This window comes from Bemisia tabaci, chromosome 7, assembly GCF_918797505.1.
Source record: "Bemisia tabaci chromosome 7, PGI_BMITA_v3".
In the NCBI taxonomy this organism is placed as follows: Eukaryota; Metazoa; Arthropoda; class Insecta; order Hemiptera; family Aleyrodidae; genus Bemisia; species Bemisia tabaci.
The window spans coordinates 7,560,835-7,588,743 of record NC_092799.1 but is presented as its reverse complement, the minus strand read 5'-3'; the positions used below and the strand labels follow the sequence as shown (position 1 = coordinate 7,588,743).

The 27,909-nt window shown below is 37.2% G+C and overlaps 1 protein-coding gene across 2 annotated transcripts; it reads left to right on the top strand.

Moving 5' to 3' along the window:
* The first annotated feature begins 99 nt into the window (after positions 1-99).
* LOC109032687 (zinc finger FYVE domain-containing protein 1) lies at positions 100-27,857 on the top strand. 2 transcript variants are annotated; one of them, XM_019044940.2, is made up of 12 exons: positions 100-197; positions 1,031-1,476; positions 3,213-3,497; positions 4,559-4,781; positions 5,374-5,585; positions 7,176-7,342; positions 8,145-8,282; positions 9,037-9,154; positions 13,239-13,409; positions 15,353-15,518; positions 16,428-16,556; positions 17,826-27,857. In XM_019044940.2, exons 2-12 carry the CDS (start codon positions 1,204-1,206, stop codon positions 18,050-18,052), a joined length of 2,109 nt encoding a protein of 702 aa, XP_018900485.2. In that variant the 5' UTR covers positions 100-197; positions 1,031-1,203; the 3' UTR covers positions 18,053-27,857. The 2 variants fall into 2 exon arrangements, with proteins under 2 accessions (XP_018900485.2, XP_072159042.1); XM_072302941.1 differs by lacking the exon at positions 100-197 and adding an exon at positions 243-481.
* Positions 27,858-27,909: the final 52 nt, after the last annotated feature.

Genomic DNA, 27,909 nt, shown 5'->3' with positions numbered 1-27,909 from the left:
TTCCGCAAGTTCACTCACACAACACACACAACATTTCCGATCAAAACACACTCAAAAGTCAGCGATTAACCTTGGTGTTGATGTAAGAAAGGTTTTCTTTTGATTGTGTTTTGAAGTCTATTTCTTTCATGGTTTGATCCATGATCTGAACTTCGCGATCCTGTTCTTATGAAGTTCATCATTTGGCCTCAGAATTCGTAAGTTTATCACGTTTCACACGCTCTCAATGTGAAAGATCACATTTCATGCATATCAGGTGTTCATCCTTTCAGCGACCATATTTTGCCTTTCATTAATCTTCCATGGAATCCCTCCGAAGCATTTACACACGCTTTCACTCGCTTCGTATGTTTACTTTATTGCCATGCAGCTATTTTTTAAGCAAATGATTTTAAAGTCCCTGTCTTTGTTGTGACACATGGTTGGCTCATATCTTCTGAATGAAATTTGAGAGCTCATTCTATTCAGCTTTACTACTCAGGTACACAATTGTGAAATATGTATGTACCTTTGTTAAGCTTTTGCATGAGAGCATGGATAGAATTTCAAAATCTTGAGGGGGAGTTGTGATGAATTGGATGACCTCTCGATACCACTACCCAATCTCATGAACCTAAGTTATGTACTTACTTACCTAACCTTACTTTGCATTGTTTAATAAAAGCTTTGACATGAAAGTGATGCTGATATTCAATTATTCACCCATTTTATTTTACTTTTGTCATTATACTGATCAGAAACTGCTCCGTCTCTTGTCTTAAACTATTGCTGAGTCATTAGTTCTGACTCTTTTGAAAGACTATTGAATCAGTATCAGTTCCGACATTTTCCATCGTTCAGTTGGTTCGAATGTTCAAGCAACATAAGAATGATGTTTGTAAAATTGCAATCTTGCCTCTTTGTCATTTTGTCCAGATGAAATCTTCTCCTGAGTAGTGGTGTCACTAAGCCCCACCTTCTCACTGCTCTGGTTGGCTCCTATAGTTATGGTTACTGGTTTTAACTTATCTGCTTCTTTGTTTGTTTTCAGTTTGCAGTCCCCGAGTTAGCCTGCCTGGAATGCACTGAGCTCTGATTAGTCCAGTGTTACTTTAGCACAAGATATACTGCGATGTCCTATTTCATAAGCTTCGATCAGAGGCTCGTATTTTGGATTCCAACGTAAACCCTATTATCGACAGATTAACCCTATTGATTTTGCTCATGAATTCCATCCTGAACATGTACGAAGTCGACCAACTACTGGGTCAAAGCTCGGATGTCTCGTCACCTGCGATGATGGAGCCAATCGACCCTGCCTCCTTGATAATGGGGCAGGATAAATTATTGGACGATGAGTTGGATGACAGACTGCTTGCCAACTTGCCTGACGTTGCTCTCACAACTGAGTTCACATCGCTGAAACTTGAAATTCCGGAGATGTCCGAATCTTTGGTTAAAAGCTTTTTACTACTGGATGGGAAAGAATTGTTGAAAGTAAGTTTCCTATTTTCATTCTACCTTTTTTAGAATTCTCTAGGGGTCTCTTCAAAGAGTGCTAATACGTATCTGAACGAATTCAAATACACTAGCTGCTTCAGCTCGCTACGCTCGCTTGCGCCGCTAGCCGGGGGCAAGCCCCCTGGACCCCCAGTTACTCGCTCCGCGAGTAACTGTTGGCTCGCTTCGCGAGCCAAATTTTGCTACTACCAGTGCTTAGAGGACTTCCTGGAGGCAAAATGAAAAATTCAAAAACAAAGAATAGGAAACTAAAAATTACCTACTTTTAGAAAAAGAAACAACCTTGAAAAATAAATAACACTCCTGGAAAAGAAAATCAGAACACTTTTTGAAAATGTAACGGTGCGAAAGGGTGAAGATAAATCACCAATTCTCTTGGAAGAAGACATGAGCCGACCCCCGACATGAGTGAAACTGCCGTAGGACCCATGCTAGGGTAGAAGGGTGACACGTGTTGTGAGCAGGTAGGGATGGGTTTACGTGGAGAGGGAAACGGAAAATCAGAGGGTGGGAGGTCCCCCAACCATATGACTCGTCCCGCGGCAAAGACGAAAATATTTCGTTATCAAATCGAGATAAATTTTGCAACGTCGGTCGCGCAAATTGAAAAACTAAAGAATGTTGGCACGTCTACAGCCTAAGAGCTTTCATTTAAAACAAATCCGAGCAAAATCGGTCCAGTAGTTTCCGAGATCGAATTAGCACAAACTGTCCAACGTCAAAAACGCAAGCATGTCGTTATCAAATCGAGGTAAATTTTGCAACGTCGGTCGCGCAAATCGAAAAACTAAGGAATGTTGGCACGTCTACATCCTAAGAGCTTTCATTTAAAACAAATCCGAGCAAAATCGGTCCAGTAGTTTCCGAGATCGAATTAGCACAAACTGTCCAACGTCAAAAACGCAAGCATGTCGTTATCAAATCGAGGTAAATTTTGCAACGTCGGTCGCGCAAATCGAAAAACTAAGGAATGTTGGCACGTCTACAGCCTAAGAGCTTTCATTTAAAACAAATCCGAGCAAAATCGGTCCAGTAGTTTCCGAGATCGAATTAGCACAAACTGTCCAACGTCAAAAACGCAAGCATGTCGTTATCAAATCGAGGTAAATTTTGCAACGTCGGTCGCGCAAATCGAAAAACTAAGGAATGTTGGCACGTCTACAGCCTAAGAGCTTTCATTTAAAACAAATCCGAGCAAAATCGGTCCAGTAGTTTCCGAGATCGAATTAGCACAAACTGTATGAGGCCAAAAAAGGCCTTAGGATATTAAATATATTTATCAAATCGAGGTAAATTTTGCAACGTCGGTCGCGCAAATCGAAAAACTAAGGAATGTTGGCACGTCTACAGCCTAAGAGCTTTCATTTAAAACAAATCCGAGCAAAATCGGTCCAGTAGTTTCCGAGATCGAATTAGCACAAACTGTATGAGGCCAAAAAAGGCCTTAGGATATTAAATATATAGATTTATTTCACTTCAAGAACAAAATGTCTTTTCGTAGGTATTTTTTTCATCCCCGCAGAACTTGTTTCATTTCCAGATGACCACAAACACTGAAAGTGCATACCTACCAGAAGTAAGCACTTGTTTTCTAGAATAAAAAATCAAATTTTGGAGAAGCCCTCCAGGGCTCCGTAGTGCCTGCGCCTGCAAATTTTTTGTACTCCTCAAATTAGACAGATTTAACCTCTCTGATCGTCCTATTTTCGCAGGTCAGTTCAGCCGATGACTTCATCAAAAAGTTGAACATTCAGGATAGCTCCGTACGTATCAAAGTCATCTCAATCTTCGGCAACACTGGAGATGGTAAATCGCATACGCTGAATCGCACCTTTTTTGATGGCCAGGAGGTTTTTCAAACTTCAAACGAGCAGAACTCATGCACGCTAGGCGTTTGGGCTGCCTACGATCCTGATTTAAAGTTGATTTGTCTGGACACTGAAGGTTTACTTGGCACAACAAGTCATGAAAATCAGCGCACGCGACTACTCCTGAAGGTAATTTCATTGTTTCTTCAACTTATTTTGAATTGAATTACAATGAGTAGAATTTTAATGCTGAAATACAATACATTACAGATAGAAATTGCACAAAATTTCAAACCATTCAGTTTTAAAAACCTGTTTAGCTACATTTTTTGTGACAAATTAGTAAAGACGTATGCTAAATACAGGAGCATTAAAGAACTGCGCAAGTACCCTGCAGTTTAAAATAAAGTGTGTTAAGTATGTAGAGATTGCAAGGGTTTAGAAAGCAGTTCACTGTACAGCTGGTAGATTAATACCTTAAAATAAATGGGAAAGCAGAGTGAGGGGTTTCTGAAAATGTTTAAAATCGACCTGTGAAAACTAAAAAATCGTTGGATATCGGCGAGATAGTAGGTAGGAATTGCCGAAGGAAGTAAAAAAGCCACTCGGTCATCACCATGGAAATTAAAAACATTCAGGCTTCAAAGAGGTTTTCAGAATGAAAAAGCTCAGATTTTGCTGCAGCTCTGAAGAATTGCAGCTTACCAGACAAAATGGCAAAATCTTACTAAGTTAAGTAGAGATAAGCTTTTCAGCTCAAATTTTGCCCCCATAAAAGGAAACGAAAGAACAGGGCAGGGTTTATTCAGCTATCTATGATTGGGTCATATACTTTTAACACAATTTAGACTGCGCACTAGGGCCCGACTTTAGGTAGGAGAGACGAGACAGCTAAGGGAGTAAAGAGGCGCCTTCACCTGAGTTGAAACAGTCTGGTATACATGTAGTTGGTCCTATAAGTTCGCACATAAATATCCGTTGAATGCTGCCATTTTCTGATGAGACGCTTGCCCTTTCTTTTCCTTCCTCAGTGCTAATAAATAATTATAAACTGAGAATTTTTGGAAAAATCAATCCTGAGGTAAAAATTATTTAAAAGGTGAAATAATATCCATCATTCCCCAAAAAAACAAAACACAGCATGCAAGTAAAAGCTTGAAAATTCAATGAGCCTTGCACCGATCACTCCGGTATGCTTCTTCAAATAAGTTCGCGATGTAATCAAATTTTCTATTTGCCATCTTTTCCAGATCCTAGCAATTTCGGACATTGTTATCTATAGAACTCGCTCAGAACGGCTCCATCGGGATCTGTTTTCGTTCTTGGGATCTGCCTCCCGAACTTATACACAACACTTCCACTCAGCGTTACAGTCAGTTACCCAGAGAAATGAATTTGGCGGCCCTTTGTCTGCTCTTGGACCAGCTGTAATCATATTTCATGAAACGCGGCACACTCAACCATTACATCCAGGTACTTATACAGTTTTTTAGTTACTCTATACTCTTTACTGTGAGGAAATCTTTGAGAAGTATCATAAAACTGGTTATCCATTTTATGAGGAACAGTGAAACTGTTACGCTAATCCATTAAAGATTTAAAATTTAGATAGCCCAGTTGAAATTCAGTGTAAAACCTGTTTCTAGACTTTGTGAAGGTCCCAAATGCTCTAGCATTAGCCAATACTGGTCTATTATTCAATTACACTAACAGGGTTCTTGACGGTCTAGAAAACCTCGGAAAGTCAGGGAATTTAATGAGAAGGGTCCTGGTTCAGCAACTTCATCTGGTTCGCTGTGAGAGAGCATGAAAAACTTCTGAGCACTTTTTTCCTTAATTCAAATGTGTAGAAGTGGAAATTTTGTCCATAGTGTTCCAAAAGTTAACATAATTAAAAGTCTAAAATGCAAGTGGAGATTTTTTATCGAAGGTCAGGTAGAGTCAGAAAATTCAGAAATTTTGTCAGGTAATTGAATAATGAAAAACTTCTGGAAAACCCTACAGAAACCCTGGCCAAACTGTTAGTGTTTAACTTCTATTCATTCATTTTTTCTGTTTTGTCCAGTGAATGGTGAAAGCACTGAGGATTTAATTCGCAGCAGTTTTGCTAGGATGAAACTCGACATTGATGCATTCAGCTCACTCCGTTACATCGGCATTCAAACCCAAATTCCTCCGACAAGTTTTAGTGAATTGCGAGATGCAGTGACTCAAGAATTAAACAACACAACTGTGCGCTCTGCACGGAGTCCACAAATCGTCTTCGTAACGCTGAATGTAAGCACTTTCTTTTATTTCTTATTTCCTTGGTATTGTGAGTTTGAGATCCAGGGCCTCCAGCATTCTGGGAAACCTAGAAGGTCAAGGCATTTACAGCGACCCAGAGAAGTCAGGGACTTTTCAAGTACAGTAAGACCTTGATTAATCAGATTTCACAGGACTGACAAATCGATCCATGAAATCGCGACCCGACAAATTGAGGTCTTTCAGTCTTACTGTAGCTTGTTAGCTCAGTCATTACCATCCGAGGAAGTGTGAGCAACTTTTGAATGCCTTTTCCCATTATTTGGAGCTGTGAAAGAGGTAATTTTGCCCAAAGTTCAGCAAAAGATAGTGTAATTTAAAAACAATAAATGAATTAGCCCAAGAAATCATTTCAAACTGTCTCACGATTTTTCAAGAGAGTTAAGATTCATATTTCTTGGATTTTGTTCTTAAGACAAATCATTATCTCACTCTTTTCTCTGCTTTACTTCGGTAATGATTGTATTGAAATCATCTTGTTGGTGACAAAGTAATCGGTCCTCTAATTTCAATTATCTTATCAGTTAGCCTTATCTTTGAAGATAAGGGTGGGATTTTAGTGGTGACACGCTCACTGTTGAACTTTCATTCGGTATTACAATACAATTAACTTTTATTTCTTTTTTTGAGCTCGACTCTCTGTGGAGAGGTCTAGATGCAATTTTGTTGCTCATTATTTCGCTAGAACTAAGAATCATGAATTGGTGCTTAATAGGTTTTTGAATTAAACCATCAGTTATATCTATGTGGAAGAAAGAAATGTTTTAGGGCACCATGTTCTTGGTTGGACTCTAGTTCACCTTTTGACTGTTTGCGCATCTCTGAGAGGCAAAATGGACCCATTTTGCCATTTTGGGTAGAAAAGCAGGCATTGTGTGGGAATTTCATCAGGTCAGGGGAATCGGGGAATTTTACTGAAAAGATTGGAAATTTGAAAAGTCTTGAAATTTTGATCATTTTGGTTAGAGAAGACTTGAAAAAGTCCACGGTACACTCTACTACAGGTATGGACAAACGTGATGCTGAGAATATAGGCCATCGAGTGACGTCGCAAGTCGTACCGTCTTTGCCGCACAGTTCAAAATGAGGTTCTGGCAGATCTGCTAGCTTCAATGAAGCTATCAGATGAATTTAAAAAATTGATAAAACTCAAAATAACGAAAAACTTAACTAAGCTCATGAAAAAATAACACAACATTAACAAGACCCACTCTCAGAACAGAAAGTAAATATGTGCTCAATATGGCATCGCAGTCGTACCATTGGAAGCTGTCAAATCTAAGTGTTCAGATAACTTTCTAAAATTCCATTTGTCCATACCTGTAGTAGAGTGTACCCTGGAAATAGTCAGGAAATTTATTCCTGCTGAGTCTGTGGACCAGTCTTACCAAATAAGAGTACATCAAGTTCAAAATTTCATCAAAATCCAAGATGGTTGAATCAGATGCCTCACTGATTTTACGCAAAATGATCCGAAATTGCACGAACCATGTAAATAATTTTAAGGCTGTGTAATTGTGCAGTATATCCAATCCATTTTAAGCAATGAAACTTATTTTACAGGTTTTGAATGACAAGTTTAGTGGTGAATTAGAGGACAAAAATCAGCTCTACTTTCCGGACCAGTATTTCACCTGCTCTGCAACATGTCTCTCTTGTGAGAAACGCTGCGAAAGGTCCATGGGCCATGTCAAAGAAGGAGTATCTCATCACTGCTCTTGTAAATGCAGGTCTGTATTCTTCTAACAAAAGAGTGTTGAACTTGAGTTGTAAAAAATACCAACGCCTCCAGTGCCTCTTTGCCTGCAAAACATCAAATTAAAGGGAAGGGAGATAGTTGAATATTCATTTTGATAGATGTTCCTCAAATGAATCGGTTTTTCCCAAAAAGACTCAAGCGCCAAAATCGAAATACAAGGAAAACACTCGTATGTTTAAACTAACCCATTTCCAATCTCATAGCTCTAAAATATTAAAATATTTAATTGATTTATCCCAATATTACTTAGTTTAAGATTTAAAACTTGTAAATTATTCAGTTTTCACTGTTTCTCTTGAATTTTCACTTCTGGCGCATAAGACTTGTTGAGAATGACAGATTACATAAATCATTTTTCAATCCATTTTTTGAGAGGGCAAAAAAATTGAACACCTACTTCTCATTTTTCATTTAATCAAACCTTACTCGAGAAAATGACAATCAAAGTCGCCAAGATCCTACTACACATTTCAAATATAGAAATATCGTGCTAACAGACTTTGTGATATCCCTGAAAAAATGGCCGCTGTATATAGTTTCACCCATGTTTGTTAATTTAATTCAAGTCGCAATAGTAATGATGGGTTATGTATCCTGACCCTGCTGGCAATATTATCACTGTTGGAAGTGAGTGTTTTGTCTGTTTTTTTTTTTTTCTGAATGAAATCGTTTGTTTATTATGGGTTTAGTACAGGGCCATTTTACACCGAACTGGCAGTGGTTGATTAGGGATGATTCTCCTTTATAATTTGGTTTTTTATTCCTCCCATCAGGTATCAACATCAATATGATAACTGTGTATATGTCTGTAAAGCCTGTCATACCAATGGACAAGAAGTTGTTGTGAAACCTAAATATGTCTCCTCCAGTGATTCATCGTGGTTTGCGTTTGCAAAATATGCCTGGTCTGGGTGAGTTTTTTATTCAAACTTTCAAACCAATTTGTACGTTTGTTGCAGATGTCCTTTTAGTAACTTTAAACATTACAAAAGAGTGAAGCAGGTTTCTCTGAAAGGGAAGCAAACGTAAGGAAAGTGGAAGGCAGCGGTGCATCAATTTAAAAACTTGGCCAAGCAGAAACGGCCAATCAAGATTTAAAATGAATGATATTTTTTTCTTATTTGGTTTGATTGGCGGAAAGAATTCAAAATGGCACCATGCCTAATTTTACTGCTCCACGTCTGCTAGTTTACACAAACCACAAAGATTAAAAATCCTTTTTTATCTGAGCATTTATCATAGCAAAACGTCCATCATACTGCTTAAATTCGCACCTAGTCTAGTGGCTCATTGTTTTCAGCATTTCCTTACATTTAGGTTAGCTAAATTTTTTGTACTTACTTAAATAGCTGAAATCTTTTGATTCTGCATTATTTAAATGATATAACAATGCAATAGACTCCATGCAATATAAGTTCCCGTACTTTAAGACTGCGACAGAAGATCTGCCATCTTGATTCTTGCATTTATGTACTTTCCTGCTAAAATGACATCAGACAATTCTCTGTCACAGTCTTAAAAGTGCGTAAACTTATTTGATGTGGACTCTAAGTTAGTTTAATAATACAATCATATAACTGTGCTTTTAAACATTTTCAACCAATTGTCTCCTTAAAATTGAAATTTACAGATCTTTATACCTCTACCATTTTATTTCTTTCGTAGGTATGTGATTGAATGTCCTTTCTGCGGTGAGATTTACAGAAGTCGTCAATTCTGGTACGGCAATAATGAGCCAGATGCAGTCGCTGTGAGAACAGAAATCATGCATGTTTGGTCTCAGGTAAGATTGTGTGTTTAATCATCAAAGGATTTGTTAGCTCTCAAAATTGTATGAAGCAAGCATTTATTGTAAAACTTTGACCACCTGTTTTTGCCGGAAGTTAAAGTCCCTCCAGTGAGCTGCCAATACATGCTATTTCTAAGAAATTGAAAAAAAAGGGGAAAAAAGTAATAATAGTGAGCTACCAATACATGCTATTTCTAAGAAATTGAAAAAAAAAAAAGAAAGTAATACATCGAATGCAGACATGTGACATACTTACTTTTGCTTCCGATAATTTATCTCCAGGAAGGAGACACGAGGCCCTAATACAATGTTTTGGGTACATATTTTCTCTTTCATGGCTCTCCCCCCCCCCCCCCCCAAAAAAAAAAAGTTCAGTAGTTTATTTTCCCATCGTGGCTGTACAGGTCGTAAGCTGGTGGCATGAACTGAAAAGCATTTTCTTCTCTATGGCCCTCAGACGCTTGCCAAAGTACATACTCTCAATTCAGAAAAAATTCACACATCTATCTAGGCTCCGTAATTGACTCCTTCTTTAAAACTAGTTCCACGGAGAGGAAAATTCACTTTTGTGTCTCAAGAAAATCTTCACCCAGGCACGGTGCCCCTGAACTCACTTTAAATGCGACTTTGTTGTACATCAAAAATTCAAGTTGGAGGTTGTAGTGGGGTACCCCCTGATGGGTTTTTGGGCAATTTCGAAATAGGTTGTCGGAGCTCCTCGAAAAATAATCGCATTTTTGTGGTTTTTTAGGGGTAAAATAGCAAAATTGGCCTCGGGGCGACAAATTAAACCCCCTCTCCCTCATCCTTGCTTTGACCGATCTGAATTTTTAGTATGTTTTTACCTGGTATAAGATGGGACTTTTCTGAAATTTTCATGCCCATACAATTTTTTTTGCTCCCGCAGCAGCGTTGCCAAGTTGCGGACTCCAAAATATCGAATTTAATGATAAAATGAAGGTTTCGGAGTGTGATTTCCATTCAAAATCAAAAATTCAAATTGTAAGTTGTAGTAGGGTACTGCCTGATAGGGTTTTGGCCAATTTCGAAGTAGAGTGTTTGAGATTTTTGAAAAATTATCGAATTTTTGCGGTTTTTTAAGGGTAAAATAGCACACTGAGCACGGGGCGGCAAGTTAAACCTTTTCTCTCTCATCCTTGCCGTGACCGATCTGAACTTTTAGTATGTATTAACCTGGTATAAGATGTGACTTTTCTGAAATTTTCATGCCCATACAAAATTTTTTGCCCCCCGCGGCAGCGTTGCCAAGTTGCGGACTCAAAAATATCGAATTTGATGATAAAATGAAGGTTTCGAGGTGTGATTTCCTCCAAAATTTCACGAAAAATGTGCAATCTGAGAGTTTTCGATAAGAAAAGGCATATTCGAACAATTTAGAGTTGCAGTGTTGCCAGCTTTCGATTTAAAATTCGTCAAAATGACCCAAATCGCGTTGCAACCTCAAGCGCTGGATTTTTATTTCGTTCAGAATTGGTTATTACGGTTCTTCTGTACTCTATGCATTTAGGTACCATGAAAATTATGCCATTACTTACTTGATGGGTGCAGCTAACTCAAAAAGAGAGGCCGGATAAAGCGATGAGTCGGGGGAAAACGAGCGGTTCGGGTAGACAGAAAGTTCTTAAATCTACTCCATCACCAGAAAGTAGAATTTGAGAACTTTCTCCCACCCCCCAAACCTTATCCCTGTTGCAGTCAATCCTTTGAACATCTTATCTGAAATTTTGCCCCCGAATTTTTCCCAAAAACATGAAAAATAAAAACACAAATAAAACGGGTGGATAACAACGATTCAAATAACGCTATGAAGTCCCTGAATTCGACCTCCTCTCATACAGCGGATTGGATAGTTCGAATCCAGAAGACTTCTTACTGTAAAGAAAATACCTTCGACAATTTAAAGAATAAAAAAATTACAAAAGATCACAATAAATTTGAGTAATGTTGAAAATAAACTCCCTCATAAAAAAAAATAAACTAGATGACGAAATTAAAAATGCTTTGTAAATTTTTGGTTGTATAAGACATGTTTGACATTCCGAAAAATAAAATATTTCTGGACTAAATAAGGAAACATACCATTCATGCACGCAAACTCTGTTGCATGAGATTCCAGATGATCAAGAGGCCTCTTGAATTTAGATGGACTCCATCAGGTTTGTTCCGATCATAAAAAGTCATAATTTCGTCATCTAGTTTATTTTTTTTTTTATGAGGGAGTTTATTTTCAACATTACTCAAATTTATTGTGATCTTTTGTAATTTTTTTATTCTTTAAATTGTCGAAGGTATTTTCTTTACAGTAAGAAGTCTTCTGGATTCGAACTATCCAATCCGCTGTATGAGAGGAGGTCGAATTCAGGGACTTCATAGCGTTATTTGAATCGTTGTTATCCACCCGTTTTATTTGTGTTTTTATTTTTAATGTTTTTGGGAAAAATTCGGGGGCAAAATTTCAGATAAGATGTTCAAAGGATTGACTGCAACAGGGATAAGGTTTGGGGGGTGGGAGAAAGTTCTCAAATTCTACTTTCTGGTGATGGAGTAGATTTAAGAACTTTCTGTCAACCCGAACCGCTCGTTTTCCCCCGACTCATCGCTTTATCCGGCCTCTCTTTTTGAGTTAGCTGCACCCATCAAGTAAGTAATGGCATAATTTTCATGGTACCTAAATGCATAGAGTACAGAAGAACCGTAATAACCAATTCTGAACGAAATAAAAATCCAGCGCTTGAGGTTGCAACGCGATTTGGGTCATTTTGACGAATTTTAAATCGAAAGCTGGCAACACTGCAACTCTAAATTGTTCGAATATGCCTTTTCTTATCGAAAACTCTCAGATTGCACATTTTTCGTGAAATTTTGGAGGAAATCACACCTCGAAACCTTCATTTTATCATCAAATTCGATATTTTTGAGTCCGCAACTTGGCAACGCTGCCGCGGGGGGCAAAAAATTTTGTATGGGCATGAAAATTTCAGAAAAGTCACATCTTATACCAGGTTAATACATACTAAAAGTTCAGATCGGTCACGGCAAGGATGAGAGAGAAAAGGTTTAACTTGCCGCCCCGTGCTCAGTGTGCTATTTTACCCTTAAAAAACCGCAAAAATTCGATAATTTTTCAAAAATCTCAAACACTCTACTTCGAAATTGGCCAAAACCCTATCAGGCAGTACCCTACTACAACTTACAATTTGAATTTTTGATTTTGAATGGAAATCACACTCCGAAACCTTCATTTTATCATTAAATTCGATATTTTGGAGTCCGCAACTTGGCAACGCTGCTGCGGGAGCAAAAAAAATTGTATGGGCATGAAAATTTCAGAAAAGTCCCATCTTATACCAGGTAAAAACATACTAAAAATTCAGATCGGTCAAAGCAAGGATGAGGGAGAGGGGGTTTAATTTGTCGCCCCGAGGCCAATTTTGCTATTTTACCCCTAAAAAACCACAAAAATGCGATTATTTTTCGAGGAGCTCCGACAACCTATTTCGAAATTGCCCAAAAACCCATCAGGGGGTACCCCACTACAACCTCCAACTTGAATTTTTGATGTACAACAAAGTCGCATTTAAAGTGAGTTCAGGGGCACCGTGCAGGGTGTTCGAAAATTGGATCTTTCTATTCTGCCGTGTCATGGAAGAACACGCTTCTGAGTTTTCAAAGATTGCCAAATATCCTCTCACATATTATTGAATTTCCAGAACAAGTTATGAATATTTTTCTTCTGATTTTTAGATATTTTTTTTTCTAATTTGATAAAAATTATCTAAAACATTTCAAAGAGAAACATTCTTAACTTTTTTCAAGAATAAATATTTTCTGGAGAAATTTGGCAAAATTTGAATGCACATGCGGCAATTTTCTGTAGCACGTGCACTACTGTGGTCTTAGTATGAATACTACTTAAGTCATGCTATTAATCTGTGGTGCAAAAGATTATTACTGTAGAAAATTAATGACCGTAAAAATTCAAGTCTTTGGACTACCAGGGTGATTATAACTCTACAGAAATGCATATCATCACTCACTTAATGTTTTTCCGCACTAGGGAAACTCTGAAAATGGCACAGTACAGAACCCAGCGCAGCGAGTGTTGGATAGCGTCTCGTACCTTTCAGAAGCTGTTGCAAGCGTTACCTCAGAGCCCTCTAGAGTAGCTTCATCTTGGATTGCAGATCAGATTGCACCCAAGTACTGGAAGCCGAACAGTGAGATAAAAGTAAGTACAAAAAAGCATACCAATTAATCACTTAATGCAAAGCTTAACAAACATTATCATTCAATAGGAGATGCATAACTTTGTGCAAAAAAGTATTTTTTGCATGTAATTACCAATTAAAGTATTTGAAGCGTGCTTTGGCACCTGAAGAATTGGACCGTAACATTTTACTTGCTTGCTGTTAATTGTTCTTCGAATCAAAAGAAATTATCATAGCAATAGCGTTATTTAACAGTACTGCCAAGGCACTACCAATTAGCAATAATTCTCTAAAATAGTGCACTTAGTAGAACTTGGATGAATAGAGAATTCTATGTACCGTATAGCTCCGCAGATAAGACGCCCCTGCAGATAAGACGCACCCCGGATTTTGAGGGGGCAAAAAAAGAAAAAAATAAATACTCGCGTATAAGACGCGGTTTTTGATGGAAAAATGCAAAGGAGAAGAAAGAAATAACAAACAACATTCCTGGGAAAAATCTCTTGATTTCCAAATTTATTTTCTAAAATTTACATGAAAGAGGATCATTGACGGTTTCAGTCGCTCTCCGCCTCGCACTCCGTGTCATACTCATCATCGCTTGACTCGCCGGTAGCCACTGACTCAGCGTCGGAGTCGGAACTGGGATCGGCCTAATGAGGCGTGAAATCACGCCGATTGTTGAATTAAGACCCGCGGTCATCGTCCAACCCACCCCTACTGTACCCTTCTCAAAGCAGCAGCGTCGAGTTGAAAGAGGAAAGCAGAGCATTGATACGAAAAAGATTAAAGCAAAAGGATCTTTCTCAAAGGAAGCTCAATCTTTAGAAGGGAGATTAAAATTGCGATAACAGCGGGGATTGAGTGGGCGATTGACATGTCTTCCGCTGCGCCGCGCCAGCGCTGCATGCGGCGCGTGCCGAAAATGCAGTGAGCCATTGACCTTGTCAACAGGTGGCCACTTTCGATTGTTCGATGGCGATGAATCGAAGGAGACGCGGCCTATTTCCTGACGCTTCCCCCCACCATGGGCCAGATTCAATTCTAGCTCTGGTCAGATTGCGAGTCGAAAAAGGTGTTTACGTTCGCGGTTTTGCAAAGAAGGCATGCGTTGGGCAATTTATGCTTTGTTTGCACTCCTTCAAAAGCAAAAAAAGAGTGTCGGTTGGCAGGAATGGGTCACTATCGTTCAGTTAGACTCAGACCAGTGTGTTTATAGAGATAAGAGGATGGTACGCGTTGGGGTTGTGAGATATAGCAAGGAGGGGCCAGGGGGAACGATTATCTGCTTAGGCGCGCCTGTGAGGTATGCAATTTGCACGAGTTTCGCGTATAAGACGCACCCCCGATTTTGGGCGCTTAAAATGGGGAAAAAAGTGCGTCTTATCTGCGGAGCTAATTCCAGTTGTTACAAGAATTAATTTGTTTGTTACAAAGTTTGAATAAGTTTTCCTCCTGATTACACCTGTTATAGCTATTCAATTATCTCCTGATTGACAGACGTTCAACTACTTAATCAACAGACAGAAAGTCTGGGAAAACTATGTTTACCCAGAAAAGTTAGAGAATTGAAAAATGAAGAAATAATAGAAACCCTGTTTACCATGCCTAGGGCAAACGCTGTAGTATGAGCATTGGAATGTTACTACATTTCCCCCGATAAAAAATGTATTTTTGAAGAAAGTCATGCATATTTTTCCTTCAAATTTTGAGATATTTTAGATTAATATTTACATAAACCAAATTGCCTGAAAATTGAAAGAAATACCTGATACCTCTTTAATAAACCCCCATAAATTCGTATTTTATCAAAGAAAATTTGGAAACATCTGAAGATTTGTATGGCGTTTTACCTTAGCATGGCAGCTGTAATGATGATGATGACAACGACCAGCTAGCAATTTTATCTTCGAATTTTGTTTCCATTCATCATTGAAAATATGTTAATTCTTAACTTTTTCAGAATTGCAAGGTTTGCTTGAAGTTATTTCCGAACAATGCATCGAAACACCACTGTCGAGCTTGCGGCGATGGAGTTTGCGAAGGCTGTTCCATGAATAACAAACCTGTTCCTGAGAAAGGATGGGAAAGTCCTGTCAGAGTGTGTGATATTTGTTATAAGGGTTTATGTAAGTTAGTTTGACAGAATTTCATCAATATTTCATCATTAACTGTATTTTAAAGAGGATTGCATTTAGCTAAAGGAACCAGCGTAGTTACAGTGTTTTCAAAATCGCGCGACTTCCTCTTTACTTTCAAAAGTGCCCAATTTGTGTGCAATTTTAAAACTTGCACCATTACTTTCCTTTTAAATTAACTATTATTGGTGGGAAGCAAAAACTATCTGCCATTCTGAGAAATTTTTTAGATAATTTTGAAGAAGTAACATTTTTACAACACAGTAATTGCGCTGGTTCCCTTTTGTTAAATGCGATCCAAGTGAAGTTTTGAGTTGGAATTTCGTCAGTTGTGATTTGCCACAAGTTGGACTATTATAACCTTCACATTTAATCAAAAATTATGTGTAAAATTTTCTAAACTCATCAGGGTGTCTTCTGCACAGAAACAGTAGAGATACACTGATAAAGCACCGATTTTAAAAGGTTGATACAGAATTACAGAAAACGCACGGATTTTTTAAGTAAAGGTATGGAAATTCGAGGTGACCATGAAGAAAGATCCTTGGAAGTATGCAATATCCACACTTAACTTATTGTATGATTTTGTTGCAAAATCTCAATTAGATTCAACGCATTTCAGGTCATTTTCTCCAAATTTCCCTCTTACCACTTTTGAAATCCGAATTTCTTTATATTACACGAAAACATGTCTTTGTCAGGGTTTAAAATGCGTTTCAAGTAAGGAAAAAAAACCATTTAAAATGCGCCCAAGTGTTACATCGGTTACCTCCTTAGAAAATTACATAATGTTGGTTCTGCCCCCCACCTTCCTGGTCTTTCGAAAAAGATCAACCTGAAGTATTGAGTTTTTCATGTCTAACATAATTTTAGTATTCACTCTGTCATATTATTTTGCAGCAAAAATTGCAGAGAGTTATGAGTCCAGTGATCACAATTCGGATGACAACGAAGTCATAGTGCGAAAAGTTGGAGAAGCGGTAGTCAGCACAATTTCAAGTGTAGTGAGCGTTCTGGAGTATCCAAAAAGTAAGATACTTTTTAATTTTGTTTCACCTCTTGCTGCATACTGATTTGAACTTGGAGAATTGCAGAAATAGTGGAAAGTTTTTGGTCCTAGCAGTGAACTTCTCTTCAATTGTGTAATAACATTATTGATGTGCATGGTGTGAGCAGAGCACTTCTTGGTTGTGAAGTTATAGAATTTCTGCTGATATTTCATCTAATCCGAAGGAAAGCTAAAGCATACATTTCATTGAAACTGAATTTCCTTTAAGATTCTACATACAATAAAATAACATCTTAAGACGAAGAAAGGCTGCTGTAAAATACAAACAAATTTAGAAAAAAAAAACTGGAAGTTACAATGTTATTTTCAACCGGAAAAAAAGAAGCAAAAATGAGCCGTCAATTCGCTGTTTTTTCCAAGACCGAGACTGATTACCAAGTAAATAGACCCAGCCCAATGCAGCAAAATTAAGGCATTTAGTGACAAAAATAATCTATAAGTTGGAAAGTTAATCATCAGCTCCTTCTAGATGAAAAAACTGATGATGAAACACCACAAATAAAAGTGCGGTAATTACTAATTGTGTCTCTACTCTAAGATGTTAATCATTTTGAGGAGAAGACCAGGAAAATAATGCTTTTCAAAGACTGAAATTTTAGCCAATTTGAAGTCGAAGCAATGCACCTCTGCATTTTGATAGTGCTGATGGTGTTGATTCTACAACTTCATGAAAGAAATTCTGAAAAAACCACTCAATAGATTCTTCTCTATGACATAAATCAGCGACGGAGATTCTGAAACTCAGCAACCAAGAAGTGCTCTTCTCTCACCCAGGGCCTCAATCAATCCTCCAGAGAAATAGAGCTACTTTTTTGTGACTTGAGTGTTTTCTTTTTCTCTCTCTTTATAGTAAATTGACAGTTGTTTTTATGTGAGGGTGTACCTGCCTGACCAGGGAGCATGATTATGTAAGTAGAAAAACCATTTTTCTAAGCTGATCATCACTGGAGTAAATAATGTAAGGCTTAAAACTGTTGACATCTTTTTAATTTTATGACAAGCGTTCAACTTTTGAGGGATCCAAAATTAGTCTTGAATTTGAAAAGTCAAGTACTCTCATCAGTAAATCTTAAGAATTCATTTTCTTCGTCCTAAATTTGAAGTCCAGGACATTGATTTTTTTTACTTCTAAAATTCACCTAGTTTTCCTCAATCGAATTTTGAATCACTATATTTGATTTTGTGTTTTTACCCCGCAGATGATATAATCAATGGCGTTTTCTTTGCAGGTTTCATTAAAGATAGCGCAAGGCCCGCTTACTGGGTTCCAGACCACGAGATCAAAAAGTGCAATGTGTGTCAGTGTGATTTAAGGCCTCCGAAAGGTGCTCCTCTTCATCATTGTCGAGACTGCGGTAACGGTGTGTGTCCAAGCTGCTCAATGGCCAGGATACCAGTACCCAAAAGGGGTTGGAATCACCCAGTCAGAGTTTGTAACAATTGCGTCAAATCGTAGGTAGGCTGCAGGTTTTACTGTCGAAATTAAAGTTGGGTTTCCAAATAGACTGATAGCCAGGGTCAGAAAATTACCACCACTATCCATGCTGCTTTATGATTATTTTAAATAGAACATAATGAACACTTCAAAAAATTTTGGATACAACTCATAAATGATGAATCCATATGGCTCCTTCTGTATTTCTCAACTCAAGCTACCTTCCTTCTAAGAAAAATAAAAAAAAAAACCCCTTCAGGGTAAAATTGTCCGCCTTGTGATGAATTTTTTTTTTTTTTTTTTTTTTTTTTTACATGTGTGTTTTCCTGACAAGTTTACAAGGGCTGTGTATCCAAGGAAGGATACATTTATGAAAGATAATAGATGGCTAAAGTTCTGAATCACGTATTTCCATTGCTGTGTTTCAAACTTCCTGAACCTAATTTATTCTTTTAAAGGAAAACGAGCCAACTTTATAGCTTGAGATTCATACAGAATATTCTATTAACAGAGAGGAAAAGCACCGGAAGTTTTAATAAATTACATAGATTAGTTTTTCGAAGTATAAAAAAAATTATGACAGGAAGTCTGCGATGTCACAAATAGAGATAAGTGGTTTCGCATTTTGGCTATCGAAATGCTACTTAATAGGAACAGATAAGTCTTGTTTTCAACAGCAGATTGACTTTGATCTATCTGTGAGTCAGAAGTTTAAGTTTACCACTACTAACTTTAAAAGTAGGGGCAGATTTCTCTCTTATGAGTTGATTTTAACTTTTTTGAATATTCGTTCGTTCCGATTGTAGTGATGAAGCATCTTGTGGGGCTTTAATTCTCACCCTGTAAAACTGTTAATTGTGTCAGTGACAATACCAATTAGTTTTTCTCAAATCTGTCAATTGGAAAACTCCTGTGGTTTTATTTTTTAATTTTTTTTTGTTTGGTGCTTTTATGAAATGGAAACCAAATTGTTTGATTTTTGTGTGTTGTAAGATGCTCAGAAAAAAGGCTGTGTTCTGTATAATCAGAAAAAAGGCTTAAGTCCATCAACATTTCTTAAAAAATTCTATACAAAGTTTCTGAAAAATTCTTCACATGCTTAATCCTCGATTAATCATTTATTTATTTACTTTAAATACTGTAAGGGAAGTGGGTTTGGTTGCTACGTTTGTAAGGATTGATCTCATCGTTTATCACTAGAATTATGTATACATATTTGTTACAGTAAAAACCCGAAATCAGTGAAAACTAGAATTAACCGGGACCCTCGCCATTGGAGCCCATTTTAACTAATTGGATATTAGTGAAAACTAGTTTTGACTAGTAAAAACTAGTATCACCCAGGGAAAAGTGGTTCTACAATTAATTTTTTGAAGTTAGGTAGAACTAGAATTTTCTAGGAAAAACTCAAAGTAAGTTAGGAACAGAATTTATTGCATACAAAAGTTAGGTTATCAAAAGAAGTTATTTATTGCGACAAGGCATGCTGTTGTGGCATTTAGAATTGCCTAGTAGTAAATTTTTTTTTACAAGAGCATCGATTTGCTTCATAGGATTTCTTGCAAGTGCACCGCACAAAGCCTGACCAGACCATATCGAAGCTTTTGTCGCAGCCGTTTGTGATGAAAGTGTATAGTTTGGAACTTCATCCACATGGAGGAAGGTTTCAGCTTCTCAGAAAGTTCAACTTCTCAGCATAGTAGTCTTAGTTGAGAGTATTTGTGGGTTCCACGGTCGGATTGATTTACCCGCTAACTTTTTTCGTTTTTCCAATGTGACCAAGGGTTTGGGTGATTCTGGGATTGAGGTCCTCTGATCTTCAAACGATTCCAAGAGTGCATCCAACTCAGTGAGAACTTGACTCGGAAGTCAGCTCAATTTATCAGCGCACTTAAGTAGCTCAAATTGGGCTGGTTTGAAAAAATTTTTGAACCTCCTCATTAAGGTCCATTATTAAGTTGAAAAAATGTGCTGATGTGCCCTTTTGCGCCGCAAAATTTTGAAGAGTCTCGACGGCGGCGAGTGCTTCCGCCCCCGTGACAAGCGGAATTTCTACATCTACACCATCTTCACCATCGTCGTCTTCCGTGTCATCTTTGGTCACGTGTTCACTAATTATCTCATCCAGAGACTGCGGAGCTGAAGTCATTGCCCTGTCGTCAACTCCAACGAATTCTGTGAATGATACATTAGCGCCAGCGGCGTCTTTGTCGATGAGCCGTAGAGCGTGATTGAAGTCTTCTTCAGCTTGCTGATCAATTATTGCGCAATCATCAAGAGCCTCACAATCAGATGAATGGTTTGTAGGCTTAGGCGCAAATCCTCCTTTTCTCCTTTCCTTTTGTCCTTTTCTGCTAGTTGTTAAGCGTAGATTTTGTCCTCATTTGCGTATAGTTCCTTTATCAATTTTATCCTAGAGGCATCGTCTTTGAAGCTTTAAAACTATTGTTTAATCAGTCTGGAATCACCAGTCTCCTGTTTTGATGGACAGTTTAAGTCTGATCAAAATTGTTTCTAGTTAAACTTTCGAAATCTTTCTCCTGTTCAAGTACATTTCCATCGGATTCCAAAAATCCAAATAAAAAAGAACAGCCAGATAATTGAGAAAACAGAGAAGAATCGGAAAATTAAAAAACTCAAACTCACAAAATAAAATTAAAATTAAAAAGCCGACGCGTTTCGGGACACCTCGGTCCCTTCTTCAAGGCTAAATTCCGACTGCCTGTTGTTGTTTACATCCTGCTTGGTGTGGAATCTATCAGTGCTGCCAATCACTTTGAGCAAACAGTTTTCCAGGCATTCCAAATCTAAATTTACCAACTTGTCTCTCTTTTTGTGCATTTCCATAGCTTCCAAGATGTTCAGCTTCCTTCTATCGTTGCATCCAATTAACAGTTTCCCTTCCTCTTCGAACCGATGTCCTGTCTCAAGATTATGCAAAGCTACTGCTGACTTGTCAATTTCTCTGTTCTTAATACATCTTTGATGTTCTTTTATTCTTACTTTCATCTTCCTTCTTGTCTGCCCAACGTATTGCTTGTCACAGTCTTTACATTTCAAACTGTAGATGCCAGCCCTGTCTTCTTCTCTAACTTGGTCCTTAAGATCACCATGGAACACTGATTTCAAATTGTGCCTATTAACTGGAACTGCTTTTAGGTGATACTTCAGAAACACTTTTTTAAACTTTGAAAAATGGTTTGGATGGTAGCAGATCTTCACAAAGGCGCCTTCAGGTAGTAGGTCATACCTTTTTACACACTTAATTTTGTTTTGACATGGCGAGGTAGCAAGGTCTTGTGCAGAACTAAACTAGTTTTTTGCAGCACAAAATTAGTTAAAAACTACACAATATCTAACATCCTCCTGCCTCCGAACACATCCGGGTTTTACAGAAAATTAATTGATGAGTGAGGTCACTTTCAGTGTGAGCTTTTACAGGTAAATCTTACCGCTCCTTTCCTTCCGTTTAATTTTCCCTCTGTGCTGAAATAGCATTCTTAGCTGGCAAGCTGCAATTTTTAGGGCTCCATAAAGTGAAATGAGAGAATTTTTTAAGTGTTTTTCTAGTTACATGAATTGTACATACAGGTAGTAGAAGGTCTGCTGTTACATTCTAGGCTGTTTCGGAAAATAGAAAACTGTACTCAGTTTTTGGCAAATCATAAAAACGTGTATGTTCGGTTTTAAAATCATCGTCGTGGCAAATTCTTGTCTTTCTAATAGCAGAAAAGCTAAATGCAATGCAAAATATAGATGAATCATTAGCAGTAATAAATACTATTGACTAGTAAGTTTAGTGGTGTAATTTTTACACTCTAGACTGTCAAGGTATTTTGTAAAAGCTGACATTGAGTCGGGTTGACTCAGGAAGATGGGTCTTGGTTTAATGATGATGGGGGTATCATTGTCTGTATCTGCTGATGGTGTTCCATTCACTAACGTATTGTTGATTTCACTACACGGTGCCAAGGTATACAGGTCTGCTATTTTAACTTTCAACCTGTCTAGCTGACAAGGTAAGAAACGGGTTCTGACGTTGATGAATCGTTAAATCTAAGTGCTAGGCTTTCACATGTTAGGATTTATGGTTTTTTCTATAGAGTGATTTCAAATCATATGAATATGAATTGGAGTTTGTTTTACTTGTTACATAGTGAATCAGGGCGAGAAGGCTTATACATGACTAAACTGGCTCTAGGTGGCTAAGGCCAAGCTGAGCCAAGTGAACAGTCATATCTACTTTTCATACTTGTGTTGTTGTATTGTAACAAACAGAGATGCCACATTTTTGGTCCAAATGACCCACCTTAACATCACATAGGACTGCCAAATGTTTTGAGTCATATTTGTTTTGGATTGATCTGTCCAGTATTTGTTTGTGGTTTTACAAGAACCGTCTTAAAAAAACATTTATTTGTTGCACAAATGAAAAGATACAAGTAAGAAAATCACAGCACGAAGGAAAGTGTATCCGCGGAAAAGTGAACACTTCCACTACCTACTTTTATAATGAGAAACATCAAATAAACACTTACATGAGAAAAGAAATTTGAAAATACAAAGCTCAAACTTACCATCATTGATTAGCCTGGACAGGCATAAAATCCGTTTCGTTCTGTCACTTCCACTCATCCTTTTATAATCCTGATTCGCTTCATGAATTACAGATAGTTTCTGACATTGACAATAAATTGAAAACACAATATTATTATACTAAACTAACAAACAACCGAAGGGAACCGTACCGCACATCTCCGTAACTTGACACAACAACATCTGAACTCGAACCGGAGCGGGGGCGAGACAACGGCACATTGACGAACACGTGTTGGTGTTTTGGAAATTCCGAGAGCGGAAAAAGGCAATAAAACCCCCAGCCCCCAGGTTGACAAAAGACAGCGCAAAGGAATCTCGAAATCGAGATGGCAGACGGCGAAGCGCCTCCACTTGCCCCGGCTCGCACTTGTCGCGGCGCGTCAATCATCATCATTAAGGATTCTGGCGGCAACGCTGCCCGCCAGTTCCGACTCCTCCGCCAGGGTACGCTCAGGAGCGCACAGCCGGGTTCCACAATATGAACCCCGATTTTACACACACTCGCTGCAATCTTACAACTATATTTCTGGAACTCAGCGTCGATTTTTTCTTTTTTCTTCCTTGAAGTCCAAAACGCCCTCCTACCTTGGTTTTGGTCGATTTTGAGCACTTTCATTTGTGGAACCCGGGTGTGTGGTTCCACAAATATTTGTGGTTCCACAACTGGTGGAGAATCTTGTGAAGTGGTTCCACAAATATCTTCGTACAAACCCACACACACTTCTGCCTCCCAAAATGTCAAAGCAGACTCTTGCATTGTTAAATGGGTCGTGGTCCTGGAATCAATGATCCACTCTTCCTTATCCTATCTGCGCTGGCATTTAGCGTAAAGAAACTCATATATTCTTGTTAAGAAATGATGAAAATTGCTTAAGGCCGCATTCTAGGTACCCGTCAATTGAAGTGGCAATTTGTGGATTTTCTGCATGTGCAAGATCTTCCTCCTTCGGTGGTTTTTCTTGGGCCTCCTTCCCTTTGTTTTGAAATCTAACTGCTCCTCAAGCAAATCTTGAATGGATCAATCAGAAAGTCATTTTTTTAAATGTTTATCATGGACTTGCGAGGATAAATCGATCCCCCCCTCCCTTCGTTTTGAGATGTAACTTCTCTTCAAGCAAATCTTGAATGGATCAATATCAAAGAGTCGTCTTTCCGATCAATTTATTTGAACGGTTGAAGCGCCAAAAAAATTCAAGGAAAAAATTGACGATCAAACTCCTAAGTAAAATTTAGATCCCTTCCCCCTCCCTCCTACTTTAAGAAAAAGAAATCAGTTAACGAAGTGAAAACAGGACTTTAGCCTTTTTTCTGACTATCAAACATTGTTTTTATAGCACAATAGAATCTGGTACCTTGTGAAAGAATGTAATCTTTGTACAAATTCGCTGGTTTTTAAAGAATAATTGTACGGATTCAATCGGAATCAGCCTAACTTGCCAGCTAACAGCCACATGATAAAAAAACGGACGTTGCCTAATTTTCTTTCATGTTTTCTTTTAGAGAGGTAATCATCACTCTGATTTCTCACTTACTTTCTAATACATATCTCCTTCATAAGCCATGTAAAAAGCTGAAAAATGTACAGACTTTTTCAAGGCATTATATTGTTTGGTTCTTTGTTTAAAAAATAAAACTTGAGAATAAATAAGGCATTATGAAATGCAGTTAACCTGATTTTGGTTGAAGCTGTTCTATTGCATGTCTTTCTTCCTAAGCGAATTTAAAAATATCTTATATTTTGAAGAAGGGTGCATGTGCAATGAGATCATGACGTTTACGTTGTGCTACACATGATCAGTTTAAGGATCGGACGTAAGTTAATGCTGAATTTTTGCAGAGTAGAAAAAGCAGATGGAGCATAAGCTACATTCTAGTGCAATGATGAGTCTAAGGTATGAACCTTCTTGATTGAGTTTCATATCTCAAGTATTCTTCTGAATACCTAACTACTGATAGGTACTGTTTCTAATATTCTGAAATTGCACTGAATTTTACTTAAATTTTCACCTGAGCTGAAAATTTTAGACTGTAAAGTTGAACTGAATATCACAGTTGTAAGTAATTAATATGACTGACAGTCATCTGTGAAATATAAGTTTTGTCTTTGATTGTTTTTTTTTTTTTTATTTGATGGTATTTTTTTAGTTCCTGTGTTATTATGATGAATTGTAGCAGTTTTATTTTTTTCGTCCAAAGCAAGAAAAATAAGGAAAATTTGTAAATTTGTTCTATTCCTTCAGATTTCTATTGTACATAACACTTGTATGTACACTGTACAGTTGTGAGCTGGCATACCATTAACTTGCGATAGTTTTACAGGATTTTAACTCCTCTGCCAGTAAATCAATATCTTCTACTGCAGATTGTGATTTGATTCCCTCGGAATGAAGCTTTCTAGGTGATAAATTATGTTTTTCTGGGAATATTTCTATCTTGAATTGAAGAGGCCTGGAGTGGCTAGTGAGCAAGGTTACTAGATTAATGAAATAACCTAGATTATTTACATTGAGTCACATGCGGGAATTGGCTAATTCAACACAATCCGGCCAAAATGATGGAAAGCATAGAGGCTAAAAATAGGGAATTTTACGGGTTGCAGTGCAAAACAACGCCAGGAAATGGTGAGACTTAATTTATGCACAATTATTCTATTTTTATCTTTTTAAAATGAAAGTAAACGCACCTAATTATAATCTTAAGTTAGTTAAGGAGCTTCTGTATCTGTTGTCATGATCACCCCTGAATGCCATAATTCTCGGAAAATAACTTCACAGAACCCCCTTTCCTGTTCTTTCATTTTTTCTCGATTTCTTGCAAATTTCAAATTATCCAATAACCCTAAACATCTTATCTACATTGTACACATAGGTATGATGTTTATTTGAATTTTGAATTCTTGCATTTACAATTTTAAGCAGTTTAATTTACAATTCAGGTCTCCTCCCAAAAATGACTCTTTTTTTCACTTTGCTCATATGTACATCATCATCGAATCAATGGAGTTGTTGATTCACAGACTGATCTATTTTTACGATTTCCTGTTTTCCCAAATAATGTTTTTAATCTAAGGACGATAAAATATCTGTAATGGGATTCCTTTTCAGTTATGTTCCTCTAAATGAGCCTCATTTGCCCCCTCTTTCTGTTATCGAAAATTATTTTAATCTTGTTGTAGGTTAATCCTCAGGGACTCAGAGTAAGAAATGTTTCTGCGCAGCGGTCCACACTGCTGTGTCATGGTTTTTGTGATTACGTTGATAGAGTTTATACAGTTTTCCTTGAGCCAGTGAGTCAATGCAGAAATTAAAGAAAGTTTAGTCAAAATTGAAGAGTCATGAGATGTTAGTGGAATATTCTTCTTCCTATTGACACCAAAAGAGATGTAATTTTTACAGCATTAAAACTTGATATCGGACAAAAGTTGGGCCAGGTGAAACGACTTTGATGAGACAAAGTCTTTAAAAATTTCAAGCCGTAATGTTGGTTTGGTCTCCTTATGAAAAATAAAATAAAAGTGGAGATTTTAAAACATCCACCCCGAGATACGTATTTTTGTAGTTTCACCGTCAGTATGCTGCTAGAAATTTTAAGTCTTAGAAGTAGGTATCTGCTGCACCATTATAACAATCGCAGATTTCATAGTCACATTTTAGTTGTGCAACAAGTTGGGTTTTTTTTTTCGGAATTAACACAGAGGATTCACCTCAAACAGGAAAATGATTTTCGATTTGATTCGTCTCACTTCTCCTTCTATGTATACCATGTAGAAAAATAGTTGAAATTGTTTAGAAAAATTATGTTTAAACCCAAAAATTTTATACCCTCATTTTTTACCTATTTTTTCCAGTTCACTTTTTTGGTTACCCTTTGCTCTGATATTTTTGTCACAAGATATGTTCAGAAAGTATTTAACTTTTTTTAGTGCAAGTTTAGTGCAGTTCCAGTGCAATATCTTTAATGATTCTTGTCCTTTATCTGTTGTAAAAAATAAAGCTCCTGCATTGGGGCAATGTTGTGAAAATTTAGTTATGCTATTGTGTTTTTAATGGTTCATTGACCTAGACACTTATATCTGAAGTCGCCGTGGTACAGCATGTAGTTTCCAAACTCTTTTTTGCTTGTAATGGAGCAAAAAATAATTGAATTTGGAGCACTGATAGTGTATCTTAATGCTGACAGTAGCAATATTGGGGGGATTTAACATTTAACTGAAATCAGGCTAACTACATCAGATGCTGCCTGATTTTCTCTACATTTAATTATATTAACAATAAACTTAGCAACATTTGATTTCGAAATTTAGTGAATGCATTTGCTGTTATAAATAGAAAATTCTCAGAAAATTTGGCTGCGCTCTGTTACATTGTATTCTATTAAAAAAAATATGGGAGAGAATCAGGCGACAGGAAATTCAGTTAGGTTAATTCTGATTAAATGTGTCTAGTTATACCATAGTTTAAATTCTACACTGATGAAATATTTTTTAAAATGATACTGGAAAAGTATTGATTCTCTCTGTCTCTTGAAAGGTATTTTACATTTTGTCAACCTTATTTAGGCACATCCTTTTCTTCCTTTTTAATTATTTTTTCAACTGATAGTATGATTGATCAGAAACAAAAAATAGGTATCAAATGGAACGGGGCATTGGTCTCTTTTGATTGATTTTCTTAATTTAAGAGTGTTTAGATAATGTAGATAATGCGCAAAAACTGAAATAATCTGTATGCAAAATCTCGCAGCTGACGCAATTACCCATGATATGCATTTAGACCTGAACGAAGACCTCCGTCTGGAGGTTTGTCAAGTATTCAGCCTGACCTTGGTCACACCTCGCATCACAGTGTTCAACGGACAGTGAAAAGGTCCTCTTATATCAACGTTTAAGGCTCTAAAAACGAAAAGAAAAGTCGATTCTGTGAACAAACCAGAAGTACTCATGACTTTTATCGCTTTTAGATCTCAGTTTAGTTTTCAATTATTCTGCCCAGGATAGAATTCAAGAGCATTTTTCTGTTACACGATTTTTACAGTTTTTTTAATAGTACATACTTGTAGTTAAATACTAATTTTGGACCTTTCCTCACAAAGTTATTAATAAGATTTTGTTATGTATGATATTTTACTTTTCCCAACTGTTAAATATGTATAGTTAATGTATGATAAAAGACATTTTATGGTTTTATAAATTGAATTCCTTGTTTGAATAAACACACTATAAAATTAATCATACTTAGTATTATTTGTGCAATTCTTTTACAATGTCTATATTAGAATGT

Excerpts from the sequence above, each read along its gene's own strand:
- LOC109032687 (XM_019044940.2), top strand. The coding sequence starts at position 1,204 with ATGAATTCCATCCTGAACATGTACGAAGTCGACCAACTACTGGGTCAA. Across the intron at positions 4,782-5,373 it reads CACTCAACCATTACATCCAG|TGAATGGTGAAAGCACTGAG; the intron begins GTACTTATACAG and ends TGTTTTGTCCAG. Across the intron at positions 16,557-17,825 it reads CGTTCTGGAGTATCCAAAAA|GTTTCATTAAAGATAGCGCA; the intron begins GTAAGATACTTT and ends TTTTCTTTGCAG.